At 43.0% G+C, this 26,292-nt stretch overlaps 1 protein-coding gene across 3 annotated transcripts in view; it reads left to right on the top strand.

Moving 5' to 3' along the window:
* Positions 1 to 14,239: 14,239 nt before the first annotated feature.
* Positions 14,240 to 26,292, top strand: part of MEIKIN (meiotic kinetochore factor) — a 32,160-nt gene continuing 20,107 nt past the window's right edge. For 2 of the 3 annotated variants that reach the window (XM_030213039.1, XM_030213038.1), the window contains exons 1-7: positions 14,240 to 14,321; positions 14,498 to 14,656; positions 15,890 to 15,983; positions 17,937 to 18,027; positions 19,464 to 19,488; positions 22,530 to 22,673; positions 23,990 to 24,118. In XM_030213039.1, the coding sequence (XP_030068899.1) occupies positions 14,518 to 14,656; positions 15,890 to 15,983; positions 17,937 to 18,027; positions 19,464 to 19,488; positions 22,530 to 22,673; positions 23,990 to 24,118 (622 nt within the window). In that variant the 5' untranslated portion in view covers positions 14,240 to 14,321; positions 14,498 to 14,517. Of the gene's footprint in view, positions 14,322 to 14,497; positions 14,657 to 15,889; positions 15,984 to 17,936; positions 18,028 to 19,463; positions 19,489 to 22,529; positions 22,674 to 23,989; positions 24,119 to 26,292 lie in introns of those variants that run through there. The other variant, XM_030213040.1, reaches the window with a different exon arrangement.

The following is a 26,292-nucleotide window of genomic DNA, read 5'->3' as shown; positions in this document are numbered from 1 at the left end:
ACTGACTCAAGTACCAGGTTTAAACAGTCTTATCTTTTACGCTTACATTATTTGTCCATAGGATAATGCAGACATACTTAGTAGCCATCACTGCAGCATGCTTGCCTGGACATGATCTCCTAGATTCACAGTTAAATGCTTCCACAATAGGGTGTGTGACTCCTTTTCCCCACCTTGCTGATTGTAAGCAGACTCCTTGGTTCTCTTCTACACTGTGTGGTAGTAGATGCACTTTCTCACAAAGGAAGCAGCTGTTAACAGTTCCATGGTGGAAAAACAATTTTTACTGACCCAAAGGGCCTTAAGGTACCAGCGCAATTAGCTTTCAGGAAGTGCTTCAACTTGTATGGCTTTCCTGCTGTGAGAAGATGTGATCCTACATGAATAGTGTTGTGTAAAGCCAGGGGTACCAGGGCTGCTGAGGTCAGTTGCAAACAACAATGTCCACAGCATCTTGGATGACCTTTGAAATAAATGGAATCATAAGGAAGCAACACACAAGGCCCTTCATGTAAGGGTGCTGTGTATTTGGTTGATATTCTCTAAACATATTGGACAGGAATTGGAGAAGAAAAAAAAAAAGTATTTAGATTGTAAGCTCTTTTGAGCAGGGACTGTCTCTTTGTATCAGGTGTGTAGCGCTATACAAATGCTAATAATACCCACCAGCACAGTATCAGACATCAGTTGCAAGTTGTAACAAACTTACAAACTCTTAACATCAGTACCTCTGGTACTTAAGTAATCAGACTAATTTATATAAAGAGGAAGGAAAGTTTATTCCTCATACAAAGGTCACAGAACAGAGAGAAAGGAAGAAAAAAATGAAAAAGATTCTTAGCAATAGAGAATTAGTTTCTACGAAGGGGGAAGAGCATCCCCTTCAGGGAAAAAATAGGCTATGGGATGAATCTAAAACTCTTTCCAAACATGGCTAGTTTTTCAGAGTTTTTGGCTGCAGCGTGGTTTTATAGACTGGTGAGCATCCACCTCTCATCTACCCTGGACCAATCATAGGTGCTGCATATGTGCTGGAGGCTTGCCATACCTCTTCTCAGTAAATTACATTTGTAACAAGTTATACCAGGTAGCTGAGTTATAGCAACAGGAGGTCCCATCACTTTGTGATCAGCCAGAAATTCCTTTATGAGGCTGATAGTAAAGAAAGATGGAGGATGGGAAATAGTGCAGCATACCTGAAATAGAACATTATAGCTAACAATTATAGACATCTTATAGACAAAAGGAATCTAAAGAGAGACTTTGAGTCGAAAGGACTCTGGAGCAGAATGGGTAAAATTTTGTTGGTCTGTGGCAAACAGGTCAACTGTATGAGTTATAAAGTTGAAATTTTGTCAAGTCCCCACTGCCATGGAATCCTGATCTGCTGTGCTTGTCTGCAAGGACACTTGTGAATCCCTAGGCTGCAAAAAAGGCACCCAGCTGCAAGTGGTCCAGATATGCTTCTTGACACTTAGATACAAAATCTCTAGTCCTCTTTATTCAAGTAAAACATGGTGACTTGGTTGTCCATGCATAAGTGTTTCCCCCTGATGTGTATGTTTGAAAGCAGTAATCACATGGTACACTGCATGGAGTTCAAGGATTAGTGATGGTGGTGTGAACTTTGTTTTGGCCCATAGGCCTTGTGTATATTGAAGATGTGCTCCTCATCCCTGGGGAGAGGCATCTGTTCTGAGGGTGAGATCTGTTGCAAGAGGTCTGAAAGGTACCCCTTCAACAAACTGGATGGTTCAAACCACTTACTGATTTGCAGAGCTACTACTATTCAGTCAGGTGCGTAGGATATCCAATAAATATGCATTAATTGGGTTTGCATACGCTGCCTCCATTGCACATTCATTACTGATATCCTGCAAACCTGACTGCAAGGGAGTACTCTAGGCCTGACTTGCTATAGAGAAAGCAAAGTTGCTTACTGGTAACTGGTGTTTTCTATGGACACCAAATAATGCAGACACAGCTTTCCATCTATTATCCCCTTGAAAACCCAAATCCATTGTGGGAGTGGCAATATATTACAACATGATCAACAACCTTATTTCCAGTCTTTAAGCTATAAAAATTGCTCCATACTTGCTAGCTCCTTGAATTGAAGTGACTGTTTACATCAGCAAGATGGAAAAGGGATCTTGCTTGGGTGAGCTAGTTACCCAGAAGGGGGTTGTATCTAACCCCAGATCTGTAAAGAAAGGCCACCACTAGCATGACCTTGAAGCAGGTCTGGGCCAGCTCAAAGGGCATTGCTCTGCATTGAAAATAGCTGCCCAATACACAGAACTAGGAGGAGAGAAATTCACCTGGCCTCACTGCTGTATTGAAACTGCAAGTTTTCCATGTGAAAATGAGGGGCCTGTGTTAGACTCTCCTTGCCTTTAAAGAGGGTGCCTTTTGCCCCATTCCTTGTAGATGGGGTCATTCCATGCCAAGTGGTCTAAACCTTCCCACCATCATGTCTCCCAATTGTGTTCAAATTTTATCTGTTGCGCGAGTCGGGTGTTAAAGTTTCCCAAAATTTGAGGTCTCTAACTGCAATAGTTGCAGATCTAGACCCCCTTTTCTGAAAGGCTGTCAGTCCATGAGCGTGCGACATTTACCAAAATGTCATTTTTGGGGTATAATAAAATCCAAACATTTATAAGAATGGCTAAAAAAATTCAAATCCTGTACAGTTTTTGATGCTAATTCTGATGAAATACATTTTAACAGTATGGATGCAAAATCCAGTCAAACAAGTTGACTCAAAGTGTGCATCAAAATTGGTCGCGACTCATCGGAACATATTTGAAGCAATATTCAGACTGCAACAACTTTCATGCAAAGATACAGACTTGAAATTTTGAACAAGCATTATGCTTGTGCTGGACATAATTCTGCCAGATTTGCAACTAGCCAGCATCTATAACCGCCCTGCAGGATCTCTTCAAAGTTGGCACTGTCAGCGCAAATGGTAAAATGTACCAATGTTCAAAGCCAATTATTATAAAAGAGTCTGCCAGAATCAGCTTGTGAACAGTATCATCTGAAAGAGAAAATTGTGCTCTACAACACTATGTTTTTGTTTTGCAATGCCACCATTAAGTAGCCATTTACTCAGGTCAAAGTATGTTATATTTAGTACGCTTGATGCGCTACTTTTTCTTCATTTCTAGGAAATTGAGTCTTAATAGTCGCTTAAAAGTATTGATATAATTATTTATTCACTAGTAAAAAAGGCCTGTTTCTGACACAAATGAAACGGGTGCTAGCAAGGTTTTCCTTGGAGTGTGTATGTGTGAGAGAGTGAATGTGCGAGTGTGTGTGAGACAGAGAGAGAGTGATACTGGGTGCGAGTGTGTGTGCCAGGTCCCCCCTCCCTCCGAGTTCCAGGGTCGTCCCCCTCCCTCCCTGCTCCGAATTCCAGGGTCATCCCCTCCCTGCCTCCATCTATATGCAGGCAACGTCCTCTGTGCCCTGCCCCCTCCATCTATCCATGTGCAGCATCTCTCCCCTGCCCCTCCACCTCCCTCTGAGTTCCAGGCCTCCATCCCTCCACCCTCCGAGTTCCAGTGTCCCCCCTCCCTCTGTCCCTCCATCCCTCCCGCCCAGTCCCAGCGAACTGGGAGGGAGGGGGGACGGAGAACGTTGGAGGAGTGACGTCAGCAGGTGGTTACAATCCCAGTGAGCCATTTGAATGTTGGCGGAGCAAATTATTATATTACATTCGTATTTTATTTGTTGATTGTCCAATCGTTTATTGTGTGATGTTATCAGTTTGGTCGTGCCATCTCAGGTGAATATTCCAGCTTAATAAAATCTTTTTAAAAGTGTGTTTATCATCTGTTGTACCATTTAATTATAGATGTCAGAAGACAAGAAAAATGAAGAAGCCTTGGCTCCCTGTTCAATTGGGAAAAATGCTGGTACATCAAAGTGCCATGTAATCTCTTCTATGCTAAGAAGGCAGGATTCAAACCTTTTGGGGATTTCACAGAATGTGACCAGAAATAGCTTCTTATGCATTCAGAAGCAAAACTTGATGACGATTCCGTCATTTGCTTTCACCATGAATCCCTTTTCCTAAGTGAATATCAATCAATGCAAAAGAAATGTTGCAACCCATTCAAGAAGAAGAATCATAATGTAAGAGCTGGACTTAGAGTGATTGATATTAAAACAGCTGCCAAACTTTGTGAGCTAAATAAAAAAGAAGTGATAAATATAAAACCAGGTCAGAAGCTTTCCCCTGCCTGCAAGTCGACACTAAATAAAAAGCTAGAACCATCAGCATCATCATCATCCCAATCTGAACAAGATTTCACAACGAATGAAACTGAACCATCCATCAACAAAAGTTTACCATTTGTTGGTGCTTCACCACTGAAAAGGAGACAACTAAGTGATAGAGATAAGCCAAGCTACGCAAAAAGAAAGATTTCTGAAGCACAAAGTTTAATTGGAAACCAAATTGCTGCTGCTGTGGGGATCAATTACCACGAACAACCACGTAAAAGTAGGCCAGGATGTAATAATTGTGCAGACCTCGATAATCTTATAGAAGATTTGAAAGAAAAATTTAAAGTATCAAATCATAAGGAAAAGGTTCAAATATTGACCTTAGTTCCAAGAAGCTGGACAATTAAAGGACAGTAACAGCCTTTGATGTATCAGAAAGAATGGTAAAGCAAGCCAGAAAACTGAAGGCTGAGCAAAGTATTTTAGCTGTTCCAGCAAATCGCCAAGGAAGGAAGCTCTCATCTGAAGTTGTTCAGAAAGTACAAGATTTTTTTGAAGATGATGAATTCAGTAGACTTTGTCCAGGGAAGAAAGACTGTGTGCCTGTTAGAATTTCAGGAACAAAGACGGACAAGCAAAAACGGTTGCTGTTTTGCAATTTAAAGGGAAAAGTATGTGTCTTATCGGAATCAAAATGGACCAGAAATTGGCTTCTCAAAGTTTTGCGAACTTAGACCAAAGTGGTGTGTTACAGTTGGCTCTGCTTGAATGCACTCAGTTTGTATCTGCACAATACATCAAAATGTAAAGCTTATGCTCATTGGAGCACCAATCAAGGACGACTACAAGGAACTTCTTAGCAAAGCCGTTTGCAGCCTGGAAACCAAGGATTGTATGCTTCATCATTGTGAAAATTGCCCTGGTCCAGAAGGAGTAGAAGCAGCGATTGCTACATATTTCAAAGATTATGACCCTGAAGAACTAATCGAGTATAAACAATGGGTTCATACTGACAGGGATACTTTAGAAACAAAGCAGCTTGCAACGGAAGAATATGTTGAAGAAATTGCGGACAAAATTTGGAACCTGTCTTATCACTACATTTCCAAGCATCAAAGTCAGCATTTGAAAGCTCTGAAAAGTGATTTGAAAAAAGATGAATTTATAATACTAATGGATTTTGCAGAGAACTATTCATTTGTAGTTCAAGATGCAGTGCAAGGCTTTCACTGGGAAAACAGTCAAGCAACAGTCCATCCATTTGCAGTCTACTACTGCGAAACTGAAGAGGTCCAATGTGTGAATCTTTGTGTTATTAGTGACTGCCTGCGACACAATACAATTACTGTCCATGTTTACATTAAAAAAGTAATTATCTCAAGATGAAGTTTGATAAAATAAGCTACATCTACTACTTTAGTGATGGTTCAGCAGCACAGTATAGGAACTTCAAGAATTTCCTTAACTTATGCCATCATGAGGAAGATTTTGATATAAAAGCTGATTGGAATTTTTTTGGAACAAGCCATGGAAAGTCACCTTGTGATGGCATTGGAGGCACAACAAAACGATTGGCAGCAAGAGCAACTCTGCAGCATCCATCAGCAAACCAGATTCTAACACCTGAAGATCTTTTCAGGTGTTAGAATCTGGTGGTGGGAGGCAGGGATGGTGGTTGGGAGGTGGGGATAGTGCTGGGCAGACTTATACGGTCTGTGCCAGAGCTGGTGGTGGGAGGCGGGGCTGGTGGTTGGGAGGCGGGGATAGTGCTGGGCAGACTTATACGGTCTGTGCCAGAGCTGGTGGTGGGAGGCGGGGCTGGTGGTTGGGAGGGTGGGGATAGTGCTGGGCAGACTTATACGGTCTGTGCCCTGAAAAAGACAGGTACAAATCAAGGTAAGGTATACACAAAAAATGGCACATGTGAGTTTATCTTGTTGGGCAGACTGGGTGGACCGTGCAGGTCTTTTTCTGCCGTCATCTACTATGTTACTATGCAATGAAAATATAAATGGAATTAATTTCTTTTTCATCAGCAATGAGGAAGTTGCAGAAGAAAAAGCTTCACAAGAAGAAAGATTCCAGCAAGGATACACTCTAGTTGGCAAGAGAGAAAACCATCATTTTTTGCCCATTGATAAAACAACAATTCAAGTCAGCAGAGTTTCAAAGGATGCAACATCATTTTTGGCAAAAATTAGTGATGCTGAACAAATAGATAAAGTCACAAATCTTCAGCCTGGGCAGTATGTTGCTTGCATTTATGAAAATAAATGGTGGATTGGAAATGTTTGTGAATCGTCAGTTGAACAGAAAGATGCTTTCATAAGCTTTATGCATCCTCATGGTCCCACTACTTCATTTTATTGGCTGGTAAGACGCGATACTTGCTGGATCCCAGAACAACTTATCATTGCTGTTATTCCATCAGTGACATCATCTGGTCGGCAATATAGTTTCCCTGAAACCATTCTCTTGCAGATCAATGATGCTTTCAGAATGATGAAGTAACTGAAGAAGGCAGGCTTGGGAACCTGCAGTAAAGAAACACACAATCAGGCTTGGGATCCTACAGTAAAGAAACACACAATCAGGCTTGGGAACCTGCAGTAAAGAAACCCACAATCAGGCTTGGGATCCTGCAGTAAAGATACCCACCTGTGGCTGTTACTGCATGGCTATCGGGCGTGGCCCCTATGGCGATGCTGGTTTCAATGTGATAACCAGTAATGGCTCAGCCATCATGGACCAACGCAATACATCGTGCACACAAAATATAACATACTTTGACCTGAGTAAATGGCTACTTAATGGTGGCATTGCAAAACAAAAACATATCAGTTTTGTAGAGCACAATTTTCTCTTTCAGATGATACTGTTCACAAGCTGATTCTGGCAGACTCTTTTATAATAATTGGCTTTGAACGTTGGTACATTTTACCATTTGCGCTGACAGTGCCAACTTTGAAGAGATCCTGCAGGGCGGTTATAGATGCTGGCTAGTTGCAAATCTGGCAGAATTATGTCCAGCACAAGCATAATGCTTGTTCAAAATTTCAAGTCCGTATCTTTGTTTGCATGGAAGTTGTTGCAGTCTGAATATTGGTCCAAATATGTTCTGATGAGTCGCGACCAATTTTGATGCACACTTTGAGTCAACTTGTTTGACTGGATTTTGCATCCATAATGTTAAAATGTATTTCATCGGAATTAGCATCAAAAACTGTACAGGATTTGAAGTTTTTAGCCATTCTTATAAATGTGTTTGGATTTTATTATACCCCAAAAATGGCATTTTGGTAAATGTCCTGCACTCATGGACTAACAACCTTTCAGAAAAGGGGGTCTAGATCTGCAACTATTGCAGTTAGAGACCTCAAATTTTGGGAAACTTCGTTTAACACCTGACTCGCGCAACAGATAAAATTTGAACAAAATTGGAGAACATGATGGTTGGAACTTTTTTTTAATTTTAGACCACTTGGCATGGAATGACCCGATGGAATACCAGCCCAGTCCCTTCCCCAAGAACAGGATCCACAGGAAAGTGTGGCCTGTACTGCCTTCCTCTTGGTGGAGGATCTGTAAAAAAAAAACCATGAAAGCTTTTCCTTGCCTAGTTCTTTCATCAGCTTCTCTGCCTTCCCCAAAAGGGGCAATTTTACTAACCTAAACCTTGGAGATGGCATCTGCTGCCCAATTATGGAGTTATAACCACCTCATATGATTGACTGTTTCAACCCCCTTCCTCTACAGGGACCCTTACCAGTGAGATCTGCAAGCTACAGCCTGTGGACTAATGTTTTCCTGGCTACACTTGCATTAGGTATAGTACAGACAGAGAGGGTAATACAGTATACAATCAGAGGCCCAGTGTACACTTGCATTAGGACCTTGTTCAAACCCCAAGGTCCATAGGCTGTGGAGTGTCTGCCATGGGATCAAGCTTACTGAGAATAGAGGAATTCTAGAAGGCACCAGCCCTTATACTAGTATAAACAGAGATTATCTACCTCCATCTGCTGCTCAGGAACAGACAAGAATCATTACTGCCTTGAAAGATACACTTTTTTCTCCAGAACAACAGGCTTCTTATCAGACATGTTGCTGTATTTATTAATAAAATGCACAACTGTTCCATTTCGGGGACTTTGCCTAGTTTATCATGGCACATTTATCCACTAGAGGAGAGCAGCTGTTACTATGGTCATGAAATGCCTCTCTCATTAAGATGGGAGGAACCTTTACTGACTGAGATCACTTTATTGGCTTAACGTATTGAAAAATTAATACACGTGGAAAGTTAACTTTACCACAGTAGCTACTAATAAAAAACACACCTGTATTATAAAGACAAGTTATGTTGTTAAGCTGTCTCTATAATAATCCCCAGCAGTGCACAAATGCTCTCACACAAACGTACACCTGATTCAAGGAAAGTACAACTATGTACATGTACCCTAACATGGCACCAAATGTTCATGAAACTTCTCTTGTGGCCTGGGTGACAACAGGCCATAAAAGAAGTTTCATGAATGTTTGGCGCCTCGACCCTGAATCAGACTATTGAAACATGAATTCATGTCGGGAAAGGTGGCCTCACAATAGAAACTGAACATTTTAAGATGTGTTCTATTTTAAGAAGATTATATAAAAGTTCAGATATAGAAATGAAAAAGAAAAAAATGAGGAAGTTGGTTATAGTTGAGCTAAAGCAAATATAAGCTCATGGGCTGTCTGAGGATCCATCTATCACCTTAATATTAATATGATGGTACTGAGTTAATTTTTGTCTTAGAGAGCTACATAATCTTATAAAATCCATTTCCATATGTAGAATGTGCCTCACATATAGAAAATGCATTATGAAATAATATTCATAGTTGAAAGGGAATTTTTTTTCAAAATTGCAACAGTTAAAAAAAAAAGTCAGGGGACAGGAAAGGCTCTGTATTTACAGATTCAAGGGCTGTAACTACAGGAAGGTCCAGTGTGTGTGCAAGCGCATGCATGTGTGCTCTTTCCTTAGGGATTTCCAAGGAGGGGTCTTGCACCCTTCCTCCAGGCAGCTTCCAGACAACCCCATAAACTGCTATGGATTTACAGCCTGTCTCACTGACACAGACTACTCAGTAATTACTGTGGATTCTTTTGGATTCGTATTAATGAAACCTTTATTAGAGGTGCTAAATTCTACAATGATTAAGGTATATACAATAATTAGCTATATACACACAATGATTAGCTAAACAATCATTACATCACTGGTCTCTACATCTAAGCAATGCCAAGAGTTCTTAGACCAGGAAAGGAAGCAATAATACACTGTACATACAATCATCACTGGTCCTTACATCATCCAGGCTCTTATCATCAGCTGAGGGGGGGAGGGGCCCGTTACAGCGAAATCCAGGAGCTTTTCAGACCAGGAACAAATCCTCTGTGCAGTACGTACGTTACTCACAGATGAGCTCCTGATTTCACTGAAAGAAACTCCCATTTTTATTAGGTTCAGAACTCATATTCAGAGCTAAGGAAAGTTACAGAATGCTTTTCTGTTTAGGTAAACAAGCCATACTGTGGGAACATGGTCACATGCTTTCCCAAGTCCAGGTGGCCAGGCTGAACTTCCGAAAACAAATACCATCCTCCCCTTCACATACCAAATTAATTAGAGCTGTGTCTTATCTTCTGCATTCCAACTTACTTTCACACAATCAAAGTTAAACAACCATTTTTAAACAGAATTATTTCTAATCAACAATACAGACCCCGAGTGCACTGGTCGGTCAAGACAGAGATGAAAAACAATCTTTAAAATTCACTTCCATTACATCCCAACACGGGCACGTTGATGAGGCTGAAGCTGGCCTGATATATCAATGTCTCCACAAGTGTGCTGAGAAGCAAATCCCAATCCAGGTCCCCCTCACCTGTCCTCGTCCTATCCATGCAAACGTTTCCACAATGTCTCCAATCTTATCTCTATTCCCCTCCTCTTCTCGTGTGCCCTGTGGAATGCCCGCTCGGTCTGCAACAAACTTTCCTTCACCCATGATCTCTTCATCTCCCATTCCCTTCAACTGCTCGCCCTAACTGAAACCTGGCTCACCCTGATGACTCTGCCTCAGTCGCAGCCCTATGCCATGGAGGTTATCTTTTCTCCCATTCTCCCCGCCCAACTGGCCGCGGTGGCGGTGTCGGGTTACTACTTTCGCCCTCCTGCAGTTTTCAACCTCTCCTCCTACCGCAGTCTCACTGCTTCTCATCCTTTGAAGTTCACTCCATCCGTCTATTCTACTTGCTACCACTCAGAGTTGCAGTCATTTACCGCCCCCCTGATAAGTCCCTCTCTTCCTTCCTTACCGACTTTGATGCCTGGCTCTCTGTTTTTCTTGAGCCCTCATCCCCATCTTTGGAGACTTTAACATACAAACTGATAACCCATCCGACTCATACGCTTCTCAGTTACTCACTCTAACCTCCTCCTCCAACTGAGCTCCACCACCCCCACTCACCAATCTGGCCACTGTCTTGACCTCGTCCTCTCCTCTACCTGCTCTCCCTCCAATTTCTGCGCCTCAGCTCTTCCTCTCTCTGACTATCACCTGATCACCTTCACACTTCATCACCCTCCCCCTCAGTCCTGCCCAACACTAACCACTACTTCCAGGAATCTCCAGGCTGTCGACCCTCCCACCTTATCCTCTAGTATTTCTAATCTTCTCCCTTCCATTATGTTCTCCGAGTCTGTCGACAAAGCCGTCTCCACTTACAATGCCACTCTCTCCTCTGCTCTGGACACCCTTGCACCATCTATCTCCCGCCCCACAAGGCGTACTAATCCCCAGCCCTGGCTGACCCCTTGCACCCGATACCTTCGCTCCTGCGCCCGATTGGCTGACCGCCTCTGGAGGAAATCTCGTACCCATACTGATTTCATTCATTACAAATTCATGCTATCCTCATTCCAGTCCTCCCTATTACACCCAATTGACTAATTCCCTAAGCTCTAACCCTCATCGTCTCTTCACCACCCTTAACTCCCTCCTCAAAGTGCCCTTCTCTCCCACCCTCCCCCCCTCACTCTCTCCTCAATCACTGGCTGACTACGTCCGCGACAAGGTGCAGAAGATCAACCTCTAATTCACCACCAAACCTTTTCCTCCTCTTCACCATCTAACCCACTCCCTCAATCAACCAACCCAGGCCTCCTTCTCCTCTTTTCCTGACATCCCCGAAGAGGAAACCGCCCACCTTCTTTTCTCCTCGAAATGCACCACCTGTCCTTCTGACCCCATCCCCACCAACTTATTTAACACCATCTCTCCTACTGTCACCCCCCCCATCTGTCATATCCTCAACCTCTCTCCACTGCAACTGTCCCTGACACCTTCAAGCATGCTGTTGTCACACCACTCCTCAAAAAACCATCACTTGACCCTACTTGTCCCTCCAACTACTGCCCCACCTCCCTCCTACCCTTCCTCTCCAAGATACTTGAATGCGCCGTTCACAGCCGTTGCCTTGATTTTCTCTCCTCTCATGCCATCCTCGATCCGCTTCAATCCGGCTTTCACCCCCTACACGCGACAGATGACCTGTTCCTTGCCAAATCCAAAGGTCACTACTCCATCCTCATCCTCCTCGATCTATCCGCCGCTTTTGACACTGTCAATCACAATTTACTTCTTGCCACACTGTCCTCATTTGGGCTCCAGGGCTCTGTCCTCTCCTGGTTCTCCTCTTATCTCTCCCATTGTACCTTCAGAGTACATTCTCATGGTTCTTCCTCCACCCCCATCTCGCTCTCTGTTGGAGCTCCTCAGGGATCTGTCCTTGGACCCCTTCTCTTCTCAATCTACACCTCTTCCCTGGGCTCACTGATCTCGTGATTTCCAATATCATCTTTATGCTGACGACACCCAGCTTTATCTCTCCACACCAGACATCACTGCGGAAACCCAGGCCAAAGTATCGGCCTGCTTATCTGACATTGCTGCCTGGATATCCAACCGCCACCTGAAACTGAAAATGGCCAAGACCGAGCTTATTGTCTTCCCACCCAAACCCACTTCTCCTCTCCCTCCACTCTCTATCTCAGTTGATAACACCCACATCGTCCCTGTCTCATCTGCCCGCAACCTCGGAGTCATCTTCGACTCCTCCCTCTCCTTCTCTGTGCATATCCAGCAGATAGCCAAGACCTGTCGCTTCTTCCTCTATAACATTAGCAAAATTCGCCCTTTCCTCTCTGAGCATACCACTCAACTCTCATCCACTCTCTCATTACCTCTCGCCTTGACTACTGCAACCTACTCCTCACTGGCCTCCCACTTAGCCATCTATCCCCCCTTCAGTCCGTTCAGAACTCTGCTGCATGTCTTATCTTCTGCCTGGACCGATATACTCATATCACCCCTCTCCTCAAGTCACTTCACTGGCTTCCGATCAGGTACCACATACAGTTCAAGTTTCTCCTACTAACCTACAAATGCACTTGATCTGCAGCCCCTCCTTACCTCTCTACCCTCATCTCCCCTTACGTTCCTACCCGTAACCTCCGCTCTCAAGACAAATCCCTCCTTTCAGTACCCTTCTCCACCACCGCCAACTCCAGGCTCCGCCCTTTTCTGCCTCGCCTTACCCCATGCTTGGAATAAACTCCCTGAGCCCATACGCCAGGCCCCCTCCCTGCCCATCTTCAAATCCTTGCTCAAAGCCCACCTCTTCAATGTCGCCTTCGGCACCTAACCACTTTACCTCTAGTCAGGAAATCTAGACTACCCCAACTTGACATTTCGTTCTTTAGATTGTAAGCTCCTTTGAGCAGGGACTGTCCTTCTCTGTTAAACTGTTCAGCGCTGCATAACCCTAGTAGCGCTCTAGAAATGTTAAGTAGTAGTAGATTTTTTTTTTGGGGGGGGGGGGGGGTGGCACTCCTGACATCAGCTGTTTCCCTTCTGGGAAAATTGCACAAGCATGTGGGGGATACTACTATCAGTTGCAGAGCTTGGCCTGTTCTTGCTGCCAGACTGGAAGTTTTCAGCTGGCATGCCTAGGGATCCCCACCACCTCAGGTATTTATATTTTGCCTGGAGGGGGGGGGGGGGGGGGTATTTGGTGCACCTCCAATCAGCCATCTGGCCACATCATGGAAAGCAGACACTCAATAATGAAAAGTTGACACTGCCTCCCTTCCCCCCCATTGGCATCACTTCTCTCTCAACTTATCCCCCCCCCCAATCTACCATCTCCCCTTCTCTCTCAGTACCCAACCTCCTCCCCCCCCCCCTTTTGCCAGGCATAGCTCTTTCTTTCTCAACCCCTCCTCCTTGTCTGACATATCTCTATCTCAGGGTCTCTCCTCCTCCTCCCCCCCCCCCCCCCCCGGGAAAATCAGTTGTCTCCTTTGCTGTGGCTAGCAGGGATCCACAAGTCCTACTAGCTAAAAACTACCTCTTCTTCCAGTCCAGAACTCTCCATGCTCTGCAGACATCTGCAGTATCCTCGAGCAGCTGTGGACCCTCCCTGTCCATGTTATTTTCATGCATATGTAAAAACTGGGAATACAGGGTGGGGTGCAGCTCAGGGACACTGCCCTGGCTGCTGGAAAGGAGGAGATGTTCAGCTGGTGGGGTATGGATGTGCTCAGGCTCCCCCAAAACAGCAGTCTTGCTATTCCACTGTAGAGGAAGCATTGAATAACCAGCTGACATCTCCAACACCACCACCAGCTGGTATCTCTCCCTCTCTCTGAAATCCATGCCAACACCGCCCCTCCCCCAACCAACCATCTATCTGACAAATCTTCGTTCATTCCGCCTTTCTTCCTTCCTTCCTTCATCCATCTGGCGTCTCTTTCAACCCACCCAGTCCAACCTTCAAACTTAGCTTTGAGATTGTCGGGTACCTGTTCATCATGAGCCTTCCTTCTTCTTCCCCCCTCTGACGTAACTTCCTCCCTAGGAAATTGCATTAGCGGGAGGACGGGAGCGGTGGGCTAGGGAGGAAGTGGGTGTGGTTAACTGTACATTGTGCTGCTGCTTCTGGCGGCTTCGAAAATAGGTTGGAACGGAAGCAGGGTGAGAAATTTGAGATTAGAGACAGCTGCCGGTTTGGGGGGGTTGAGACGGAGGGAGAGCTGCTGGACCGCGGGGGCGGGCAGGCAAATGCGTGTGTGTGGTGTCTCTGCGCCCTGTAGTTGTGCGGGGTGGCCGGGACTCTTCAGCCTCTGACTTGTGACTTTTAATCCATGCAGGCCCTGGTTGAGCGTCGCAAATGGCTAACGTTGGTAGCAAGAAGGTGCAGCTTGCTCGTTGCCTGTCACCGATTCCGAAGCGCTCCCTGACCCGGGGCAGAAGGAGTGCGATGAAATGTTCCCCGGCTCTGCATCTGCGCCCCCGCACAGTATCCCGAAGTATCTTATTTTAAGCTAGTTCCTAAGGGGAACATCAACTCTATAGAGGCCCACATGCACTAAGACCCCCCGTTAAGAATCCAGATAGCTCTGATTCATGTGCAACACTGCCCTACTGTACTTTTAATGAACACTTATCACATACAAGGCAGGAGGCCTGCTTTACTAGCTTATCGAGATGTTGGTTGGTACTTGGCTCAGATCTTCCATGTTCTGGGCTGGCCGGCAACTGGGGGGCGGGGGACTTAGGTTACTGAAAAACACCCAGGGCCAGATGCACAAAGCTTACCATGCTATTAACGTTTGCTTTACGCTGGTTCTAGCCAGTCTAAAGCAAGCAATCAGATAGCTAGTAATGCACAAAGGGAGTGCCATTAGCAGCCACCAACAACCCCATGCAAATGTGTTACAATGACAATAAGCTTGCTAGTATTGTAATATGTATTCTATGGGATCCATGGCTCTAGAGCAGTGTAATTTAAGAGAATTTTACAGCTGCGCTGGAGCAGTTGGAGAGGAGGGAAACACAAGCAGGCAACTGCAAAAGGCTACCTGCTTGTGCCTACACCCTCCCCCCTCCAAGCTAAGCGCCATCGTGAGCAATCTTCCTTGTGGTCCAATAGACCCTGACAGCCCCCCCCCCCCCCCCTTGACTTTTTTTTTTTAATTTCCCTGGTGGTCCAGTGGACCCTGACACCCCTGGGGGCTTCCCCAAATTATTTTTTTTTATTTTCCCTGGTGGTCTAGTAAATTGGACCCCTCCCAGTACCTGTATTCAAGATGGCTTACAAAATGAGCACTCAATATAATGAGCTGCCTTGCATGAATTTGCATCTCAGCAGCTCAGTCATGCCAACTTTATGTAAACTCACATAAAGCAGATGTTGCATGAATATTACTGCAAAATGTACTTTTTCAAAGTGACTTTGCAGAAAGAAGTGTATGGGCATTAAATCTACACGTAGTACTTATTTGCATTAAATCTGCACATAGTGTTTGTGCATTAAAACTACACATGGTGTTTATGTGCTTATGACCACTATGCACTATTTTTCATGCAAAGTGACTTCACACTTCAGTGCAAGTAGCCTAAAGGCTGGGTCGGTTCTTGCCTCCAAGCTGTAGCCATCCTAATTTTTAGTGTCCCAGACACATCAGTCTGTACAAACGGATTGAAATGTCTAAACCAGCTACTTTATATTTGAATAAATAATGTCAAATAATTTTTTTTAGGGTTCAAGAAAACAACAGTAGTAGAAACCTTAAACAAAATTGAAGAGAGCTGTGAATTAAATACAACATACATCTCTAAGGTGAAAGAGCAGAGGTTAGTATGTGATCTGCTTGGTTTTACAGATTTTATATAAGAACATCAATAGAAATCAAACAAAATAAAACATGGAAAAGAAAATAAGATGATACCTTTTTTATTGGACATAACTTAATACATTTCTTGATTAGCTTTCGAAGGTTGCCCTTCTTCCTCAGATCAGAAATAAGCAAATGTGCTAGCTGACAGTGTATATAAGTGAAAACATTCAAGCATTACTATGACAGTCTGACAGGGTGGGAGGAGGGGGGTGGGTAGGAAGTATGCATGGGGACATCAAAGCATATCATTGATATTCTAACAGGATGGGTGTGGATACGTGAGGGGAGGGGAGGGTGATCAACAGAGACATACAGCTTTATGGTTTATAATGGGCTAGGAAAGTCTTTTCTGTTGGGTGTTAAAATATTCAATCATTCTGACTTCAAAGGTCTTACGTTCTTGTATGGTTTTAAAGTTACCTTTCAGGATTCTCACTGTGAAGTCACTGGTACAGTGTCCTGGTCCTGTAAAATGTTGACCCCTCACCTATCCACACCCATCCTGTTAGAATATCAATGATATGCTTTGATGTCCCCATGCATACTTCCTACCCACCCCCCTCCTCCCACCCTGTCAGACTGTCATAGTAATGCTTGAATGTTTTCACTTATATATACTGTCAGCTAGCACATTTGCTTATTTCTGATCTGAGGAAGAAGGGCAACCTTCGAAAGCTAATCAAGAAATGTATTAAGTTATGTCCAATAAAAAAGGTATCATCTTATTTTCTTTTCCATGTTTTATTTTGTTTGATTTCTATTGATAACCTTAAGAGTGGACTAACACGGCTACCACACTCCTCTATATAAGAACAGTAAGGCTAAGAGTTTAAAACTCTGAATTCCTTTTATTGAGGCCCAAGCTGTATTGTTTAATTGTTGGCCAGACGCTTTATATTCTTTCTGTTGAAATCTGATAATTATAATGTGTCTTTCTCCTGGACAGCACAGTTCTTAACATGTGTTTCCACCGTTCTCAATTGAATGTCTTCCAAGCTACCTGCACACACATCTAGCTCCCACTTATTTGAAATGTAATTTCCTTTTCATTATTTTCACTCTGTTTTTGTATTGTAAACCTCTTAGAAAGTGCTCTGATTGGGCAATATATCAAATACTAAATAAAGTTTATAGTTTATTAAAACTTACTATACCGCCTGAGCTGACTTATAGAACTGGGCGATTTACAGGTTAAAATAATAATATGGAAAGGAAGTACAAAATGATGATAGGAAAGAATAAGAAACAGCCATACCAGGTCACTCACAACAGAACAGAGCCAGGCAGCATAAGAAAGGAGGAGACTCTAGAAATGGGGGAGGGAGGGGAGAAAAGAGTATGGACAAGATGGTGAAACACAAGGATGTTTATATTTAGTAAAATTTTTCATATACTGCCACTTCTACAAGAAGATCGCAGTAGATCACAATAAAATAAAACAGAAAGAGAAAGGAACTCCATAATCAATAGGACAGAACTTTCATACTAGAACAAATGCACAAACAATAGCTAACTGAACAGGCAGCTGGTGACCAGCAACCCACTTCTCACTTCATATCATCGGACTCCTGAGGCAGCGGTGCTGTGTCGAGTCTTGAGTTTTGATTTTGAATCTTGTGCATTCTTTTTATACATCGTAGCAATAAATTTTATCTGTTGTTCCCGTGGTCTGTTCAGCCTCCCTTCGTTTCCCACTTTCTTGTGTGTTGCCATTTTTTCTGTGGGACTTTTGTGTTCAGTTACCTTTTGGTTAATTTTTGTCTGTACCATGTATGTCTGGGTGTTTGATTCTTTGTACATGCATACGGTTGGGCATGTTTACTTTGATTTGTAACCAATAAAAATGTTGAAATATAAATACTTTTCATATTTGTGATGCACATTTTTCTCATTTACCATTCTTGTATAGCTTTCAGTTGTGTGTGGTTGAAAATGCCGACGAAGCTGACAAAAACACAGTCCATCAAAGCTGCAGAGAAGAGAACTTTAGTGAAAGGAATGTGAGTATATTGATTACTTTTGGTGAGGCAAAAATGTTTGGCTTTTGGAATATGATTTAAGCTTTTAAGACATCACCAGTGTAGGTGACAGTGGTTGGAGCTCCCTGTTTGTTTCCATATACAGTTCAAACTGCTCTTGCTGACTTAAAAGTGCATTTGTTCTACAGCTCCTCAGTATTATCTCTCTCTACACCCCTCTGGAACTCTGTTCATCTGGTAAGTCACTCTTATCTATACTTTTCTCCTCCACTGCCAACCTCCATACTCCTTTCTTACTACTTCTTATGTCTTGCTTCACTGTATGCCTGGAATAGACTTCCTGAGTCATTAGGTCATACTCCATCTGTGGCCAAGTTCAAAATTTAGACTAAAAGTCCACCTTTTTGGTGTTCTTTTAACTTTTAACCCCCCCATTCATGTTTTCACTACTCATGTTAGTTTTAATCATTCCCACAATAACTCCCTGATCCACTGGTTCCCATACCTGGTCCTGGAAGCACCCCAGCTAGTCTGGTTTTTAGGTTACTCACAATTAATATTCATGAGAGAGATTTGCATACACTGCCTTCACTGCATGCATGCAAATCTATCTCATGGATTTTCATTGTGGGTATCCTGAAAACATGAATGGCTGGGGATGCCTCCAGGACCAGGTTTGGGAACCACTGCCCTAATGTCTTACCTGTTTGTCTGTCTGTCTTGAATAAATTGTAAGTTATATGTTTTGTTTACAGTGCTGTGTACGTCTAGTAGCATTATAGAAATAAGTAGTAGTAGTAGAACAGATGGAGTATGTCAGAAGGGCAAGACCCAGCCTGAGACAGAAGTTCAAAGGCTCTGTGGCCAGTGCCGAAACATCTGGATTCTGGATTATTGCTGCTGCCAGTGGCCATATGGACGTGACAGCTGTAGAAGGTGGGGGAACTGGGGCATGGGTGGTAGGAAAGAAAGAGAAGAGATGCTGCAGCCTCGTGTGTGTGTGGTGGGGGCAACTTGGGCCAATGAACATGGGCAGTGGGCCAGATAAATGGCTCTAGTGAGCTGGAAATGGACCCTGGGCTGTATATTTGATACCCCTGATTTAAATACTAAATAACCTATAGCAAACTTTAAAAAAAAATTACCTTCAATATTTTGTTGCTGTAAGCATGCTATTAGTATTTAGATATTTTTGCCATAGCTAGGAATATGCATGGCTTAACTTTAATTTATTTGTTTGTTACATTTGTATCCCACATTTCCCCACCTTTTGCAGGCTCAATGTGGCTTACATATAACCATTAACGGTTGAAGATTGAATTTGTCTTGAATTATTTCAGGTTTTGATTCATTTCCATCATAAAGCCATTATCTTTCATTTTTAACATTGAACAATAGAAGCATTGTGGTCATTCTAAATAATAGATTTTCAAAAATATATGTTTAATTTGTTACAGGAATCTCCACCTGGCAGTTCTGAAGGTAAAAACTTCTCTAAAAATAGTGATGAAACCTCTATGGCCTATTTAAATCCAGCCTAAATGCCCACCTTTTTCAGGCTGCTTTTAAATCTATTCTCTTGCTGGTACTCATACTGCTTGTAATCATTCCCATAATACATGAAAGTATATTTGTCCTGTTTGGCTGCCTTGAAGGACAGTCTCCGATTATGTGTACAGCGCTGCCTGTGTGAGTATACAATGTTGCATATTTTATTTCTACTTTTGTGATCACTGCTAAATATTAAAATAGAGCGGATTCTGTGGAGAAATTGGATCTGGTGAAGCCAATAATGTCACAATGGATGTACTATGGGAAGTGCTGCAGAGTGTGAATAACTCTCTTCTTCAGATGTTTAAAAATTTTCAGGAATAAACATGTGAGTTAAAGAATTTATATTAATACTTATCTAACAAAGTGAAAGTCCAAGAAATAAAAATAGAGACTGACTACGAAAGGGTTTCTCTACGAAAATCAGTTAATTTGGTAATGAAGGACAGCCATGTTTCTTGTAAAAATTGGAATTTCTAGAGAGCCAATTAAGGAAAGAGAATGATAAATTTTCCAATAACATCCTATATATCAGCTACTGAACTGTTGAAGAAATATTTCTCTGATATTTTGCAAATACCTTCTGATAGCCACCCTCTGGTGTGTAAAGTGATTTATATTTCCCTTAAAATTTTCCTTATCAGAGAAAAGAGATGTGAACTTAACTGACATTTTGGAAAATTCAGAAATTACAGATAGAGTTATATTATTAGTGATTTTCGCCTTTGATTTAGATAGGAACAATGTTTTGAAATTGTATTTCCGACACGTGGCTGATAGTTTTTTGGGTTCAAAGATGAATATATTTCCTAACATATCAAGGGAATCGCAGACTAGGAGGCATGAATTCTTGGCTTTTAAGCCAGGAATCATTGCCCTAGGTGGGACCTTCCTAGTCCGATTCCCTTATAAGTGTTTTATTTCCTTATTACTTATTTGTTGAACCTAAGAAATTAAAAGAGTTTGTGGAGTTGAAAGAACAGATGAAGAACCCTCTGCAGCATCTTCCTTTAGTTACCACTGTCCGGCTGAAATTACCGATTAACCTTCCTCCCTCAGAAAATGTGAATTGTAAGATTAACCATTTTGAGTTGTTCTTATTTTCTTTGAGATTGTTTTCCTGATCTTGGATCTCCCAATTGTGGACAATTATATAATATATATTGATGAGAGAAAATGTTTTCTTTTTCCTTTATATTAATTTCTGGTTTTCCTTACATTTATGTGATAAATGTGAATGTAATTAAGTAAAATGATTAAAAAAAAGAAAATAAAATGTACTTTTGTTGCTTCTTATTTTCTTCATTTGAATCTTTTTTCCGTTCTTTGAAGGATGTTCTTTTAGCTCTAATAGCCTCTTTCACGTCGCCTTTTAACTACGTTGGCCATCATTTGCTCTTCTTTCCACCTTTGTTAATACGTGGAATACATCTGGTCTGGGCTTACATGATGGTATTTTTAAGCAGCGTCCATGCCTGATTTAAAGTCCTAACCTTTGTGGCCGACCCTTTCAGCTTCTTTTAAACCATTTTTCTCATTTTGTCATAGTCACCCTTTCAAAAATTAAATGCTGGTACAATAGATTTCTTTAGTGACTTTACTCCAGATATCGACTCAGATTTGATCGTGTTATGATCCCCGTTTCCCAGCGAATCCAACACCATTACCTCTTGTACGTTTCCCTGCATTCCAATAAGGACTAGACCTAAATTAACTCCCTTTCTTGTCGGTTCTTGGATCAGGTGCTCCAAGAAGCAGTCATTTATTACATCTAAGAATTTTACCTCCCTAGTGCTCTCTGATGTAGCATTTATCTAGTTCATACATTCACATCCCACTACTGTCTAGAAAGGGACTCCTGATGTTTGGTGCTTCAGATTCTATTTGGGGATTAGAATCCAGCTCCTTGGGCTTATATCTCTTCTGTTCCAGGCCGCCTTCCGAAAAAAAAAAGAAAAGATGAAAAATGTGTGGAAAAGGCTTTTTGTCAGTGTCTACTTGTTGCAGCACCTCTTTGTTGTCCTTTTTCTGTTGATCACGTTCTTCAGAGAAAACCAAGTTTATTTACCAATGTTAGTTGTTTTCTGTGGACAGCAGGATACAAGGCCTTTCACTTCCCAAGGAGTTGTATTGTACCCTTAGGTAATAACTAGACTAAATTGGTCCTGTGTGACAGCAACAGGTAGGAAATGGTGCACATAAGTACATAAGTATTGCCATACTGGGACAAACCGAAGGTCCCTCAAGCCCAGCATCCTGTTTCCAACAGTGGCCAATCCAGATTACAAGTACCTGGCAAGATCCCAAAACAGTACAATACATTTTATGCTGCTTATCCTAGAAATAAGCTTATAGACTTTTCTTTTAGGAAGCTATCCAAGCCTTTTTTAAAACCCTGCTAAGCTAACTGCTTTTACTATGTATGTGGTGAGATAGCTCAAAAACTTTTAGTATCATTAAGCTGGAGTAAAGATTCTCACTCAGGCTGCATCAGTGATGTCACCCATGCTGTGAGAACTTGTATCCTGCTGTCCATGGAGAATACCAGCCTACAGGTAAGTATCTTGTTTGGACAGCAGGATGCAGGTCTTTAATACATGCCTAACTCTCAAAAAGTTGTCTTCTCCTTTGAGCTAAATTAAACACGAGTGGGAAATGGTGCACATGCACAGTGAGACGTATAAAAAGCTTCCTCTGTGCTGGGCTCCATCAAATGACAACTCCCATTTGTGAGGACTAGTATCCTGGTTTCCATGGAGAACACCTGCTACAGGCAAGTAACTCGATTGAACAAAAACTAAATAGTAAGATAAATCCTATTATGAAAAGAATTGTCTTTATTGAAAGTTGAAGCCACTGCTGTACCTTGGCTTCTCTTTGTGACTTGTCTGTTTTTTCTATGAATTCTATAGACTCGTGAATTTTTACACATAACCTAAACCCACATGTATAAATTTATATTTTAATTACAGGAATGACTTTACCGACTGGTGTTTCTTCCTTTTTGTTGGATTGTTTGGACTCTTTACCCGTTTCAGAAACCACAGAACCTGTAAATAGTGACATAAATAGTTGTCTGTCACCTGAAGAATTCAGGGGAGCTGAAGAATGTTCAGGTAATACTCAAATTTTTGTTACAAATGAGTACAAAATGTTTGCATTTCAATAGATGTTTAGGGCTGTTTGGAGCTCCCTTTGTGTCACTATTTCTGTAGCAGTTAACCTTGAAGTGGAGACAAACTGGGGGGGGGGGGGGATGGGGTGGGAGAGGGAAGTTAGGGGCTAATCACAGTTGGAGGTTGATTTTGTTTGATACAGTTGCACGTTAGGTTATCGTATTTTGATTTATAATATTGTGGCCTGATTGGAATTACCGGAAAGAAGATAACTGGGCTTTTATGGAAACCTCTTTATAATTGCCTGTTGGTGGTTCTGAGGAGGAGGAGGAGGAGGAGGAGAATGGAACTAGCTGATTATAGGCGAAGGAATATCTTTTGGGGGATTGTGAATATGATGTGATTCTGTTGTGTAATGTTGGCACAAATAGAAATACAAATTTTAAAAAATTTGTTTAATAATTTGATAAATTTGGAATTTTCTTTAGTAGGGCTTCACATGTAATGCTTTTTTAAAACAGGATTAATGCATTACATTTTTAACTGTTATCGCATTACACTCCCTGCTTCTTGCCACGCTACCTGTGTCTCTCGCCGTCTCTTCCTTTGTCCTCTTCTTTCAGCTTTCTCCTTCTGTCTTGCTTCTTCTGCTGTCGCCGCCTCACACTGTGTGGTATCTCCCTCCCCCCCCACTTTGCCTTTACTGTCTGCAGCACCAAGAAAGAGTGCAGCACTAGACGCATGCTGCTTCTCTCGAGCTGGGAACCCCTCCCTCTGTAGCTCCTCCCTCCTCTTAAAGAACTTTCTGTTTCCTTTCGGAAGGACGCTATAAAGGGAGGGCTCCCACAAGCCATTTTTCAGTGCACACCCCTAAGTCTTTACTGGTAGGCTTTGACACATAAATTCAATGCCTGTGTTGCAGGAAACAGAAGCCAAGTTATATTCTAGGTTTGTGACTTTCAATCACGGCTCAATATTGGAGTTAGACTGTATTCTGTGGCATAAGATAAGGGAGGGGGGGGGGGTTCAAATCATTCATTGCCACTTTTAAGTATCCATACCATTATGGCTAAATGAAATGGAATTAATGCTCCTCATCTTGTCTTCGATATGTTGCCCACCCTTTCTGGTTGTGTCTGTTCTTAAAATCCCATTTTAACAGTTGGCATACCCTTTGCATCATGGCAGCATCGGTTACTTTTGACAAGGTGAATCATAAGTGTAAAATGTAAAGAACATGGTAACTGTTTTATAGAGTTCTTGCAAATCTATAACTTGGCTTTTTGTGATTTTTTATTTTTATTTTGCTGAAACAGATCTGAAAAGGACCATAAAATCACATGCAGTGGACTGGCTTACATATAAAAATTCTACTTTGTTGGATTCCAGCAAAGCCTTGAACATAGACCTAGTAGCACAGATCACAAATCTTTCAGCAATTCTTGGTAAGGGTTTAAAAAAGTTCTTTTCGTTGTGTCTGTGCTTAGAAGTAGTACTGTAGTAACCTTTTATTTACCAATCAGTTCATAGACAGAACTGTCTTCATCCTTATTTTACACGTTTTTGTCTGATAAGCTAAATGGAAAACCTACTCATAGATGGAAAAATTGACTAGTTAAAACAACAGAGCCTAGTATAACATTTACCTTTGCAGTTAAAATCATAAAGACTTATGTATTTCATTCCTTAAGGGGACATTCATGCTTATTTTATGAAAGTGCCTTTTCCTTGTCATCAAGCAGATGAATCCATTACGAATGGGTTGTGTCCACCTACCAGCAGGGGGAGATAGAGAGCACTGAAAAACCATAGTGCCTCTTGGCCAGCTAGCTCCATCTGCCTCTCAGTATTCTCTATCTCCCCAGCAGGGTTGGACGCAGCTTATTCAGCTCCTTCAAAAATCTGCCTGGGGTGGCTCCTGGGCTTTTGCCAGTTGTAGCAGGGGTGTTGTGGCTATTGCAGCTTCACTTTAAAGGCACATAGGTTAGCCCTTTCCCTGCCTTACCCTTCCCCCTATGTGGATGCAGGCATATAGGTTTGCCCTGTCCCTGCCTTTCCTACACTCTTCTATGTGGATGCAGGCACATTGGTATGTCCTTTCCCTGCCTTTCCCACACTCTTCAATGTGGATGCAGGCACATTGGTATGTCCTTCCCTGCCTTTCCCACGTTCTTCTATGTGGATGCAGGCACATTGGTATGTCCTTTCCCTGCCTTTCCCACGCTCTTCTATGTGGATGCAGGCACATTGGTATGTCCTTTCCCTGCCTTTCCCACACTCTTCAATGTGGATGCAGGCACATTGGTATGTCCTTTCCCTGCCTTTCCCACACTCTTCAATGTGGATGCAGGCACATTGGTATGTCCTTTCCCTGCCTTTCCCACGCTCTTATATGTGGATGCAGGCACATTGGTATGTCCTTTCCCTGCCTTTCCCATACTCTTCAATGTGGATGCAGGCACATTGGTATGTCCTTTCCCTGCCTTTCCCACGCTCTTCTATGTGGATGCAGGCACATTGGTATGTCCTTTCCCTGCCTTTCCCACGCTCTTCTATGTGGATGCAGGCACATTGGTATGTCCTTTCCCTGCCTTTCCCACGCTCTTCTATGTGGATGCAGGCACATTGGTATGTCCTTTCCCACGCTCTTCTATGTGGATGCAGGCACATTGGTTCGTCCTTTCCCTGCCTTTCCCACGCTCCTGGACCTCCGGAGTGCCTCTGTAACTGTTGCCTCTAACTTTCCTCACAGCGTTAAAAAAGAAAAACGTGACGCGCTTGTTAGTGCTGCGATTCTGAGGCTTCCTTCTGTCTGTGCAGCGTGACCGGAGCTCTGTGACTCGGTCTGGTGAGGTAAGAGAGTCTTGTAGCTCCTCTGGGGAGGGCCCGCAATCGGGACATTTTGGCGTGAATCCGACATTTTGAAAATTTCCGCCGTTTTCGGCGATGGCTGTGGAGGTTGTTAAGTGCTGTTCACGTTGTGGCAAGCGCAGATCCGTAGCGGGGCTCTGTAAATCGTGCTCTTCAGACATCAGGGCCGGCCCGAGTATGGCGAGCGAGGTTTCTTCCTGCTCGGTGGAGCTGGCAGCGGGTGCCATCTTGGATGCGCCGCATGGCTCGAGCCCTGCAGGAGCGGAGGAGTCTGAGGCCAGAGGGGAGCCTCGGATGGAGGCTACCAGAGGAGCTGCTCCCCCGGATTGGAACCGGGAGGCCAGGGTGAGCCTTTCTCCCCTGAGTTTGTGTTGCTTTTACATAAAGCGTTCATGTTAAAAAGAGCTCTGCCGCAGATGTCTGACTCTGCATTGCTACCTGGTTCCTCTCCAGTGGAGACCGGCCCGGGATTGCTGTCAGGGTTTTTTCCCCAGACAGTTGGCCGCAAGACAAGTGCAGAAGGGTAAATTCCCCTTCAGAGAGTGGCGCACCCCCCTTCCCCCCCACCCCGTGGTCGGGCTGTGGGGATTCTGAGGGGTCTGGCAGGCCTTCGTGGTCCAAAGAGCCAGAGGAAGTTGTAGGATTGCCACTGAATTCGGATGATCCCACTGCGGTTAGGATTTTCCACCACGAGGAGCTGCCAGCGCTTATTTCTGATGCCTTACAAGCTCTCTCTATTGAAGATCCT

This window comes from Microcaecilia unicolor, chromosome 8, assembly GCF_901765095.1.
Source record: "Microcaecilia unicolor chromosome 8, aMicUni1.1, whole genome shotgun sequence".
In the NCBI taxonomy this organism is placed as follows: domain Eukaryota; kingdom Metazoa; phylum Chordata; class Amphibia; order Gymnophiona; family Siphonopidae; genus Microcaecilia; species Microcaecilia unicolor.
This window is presented reverse-complemented; position numbering and strand designations above follow the sequence as displayed.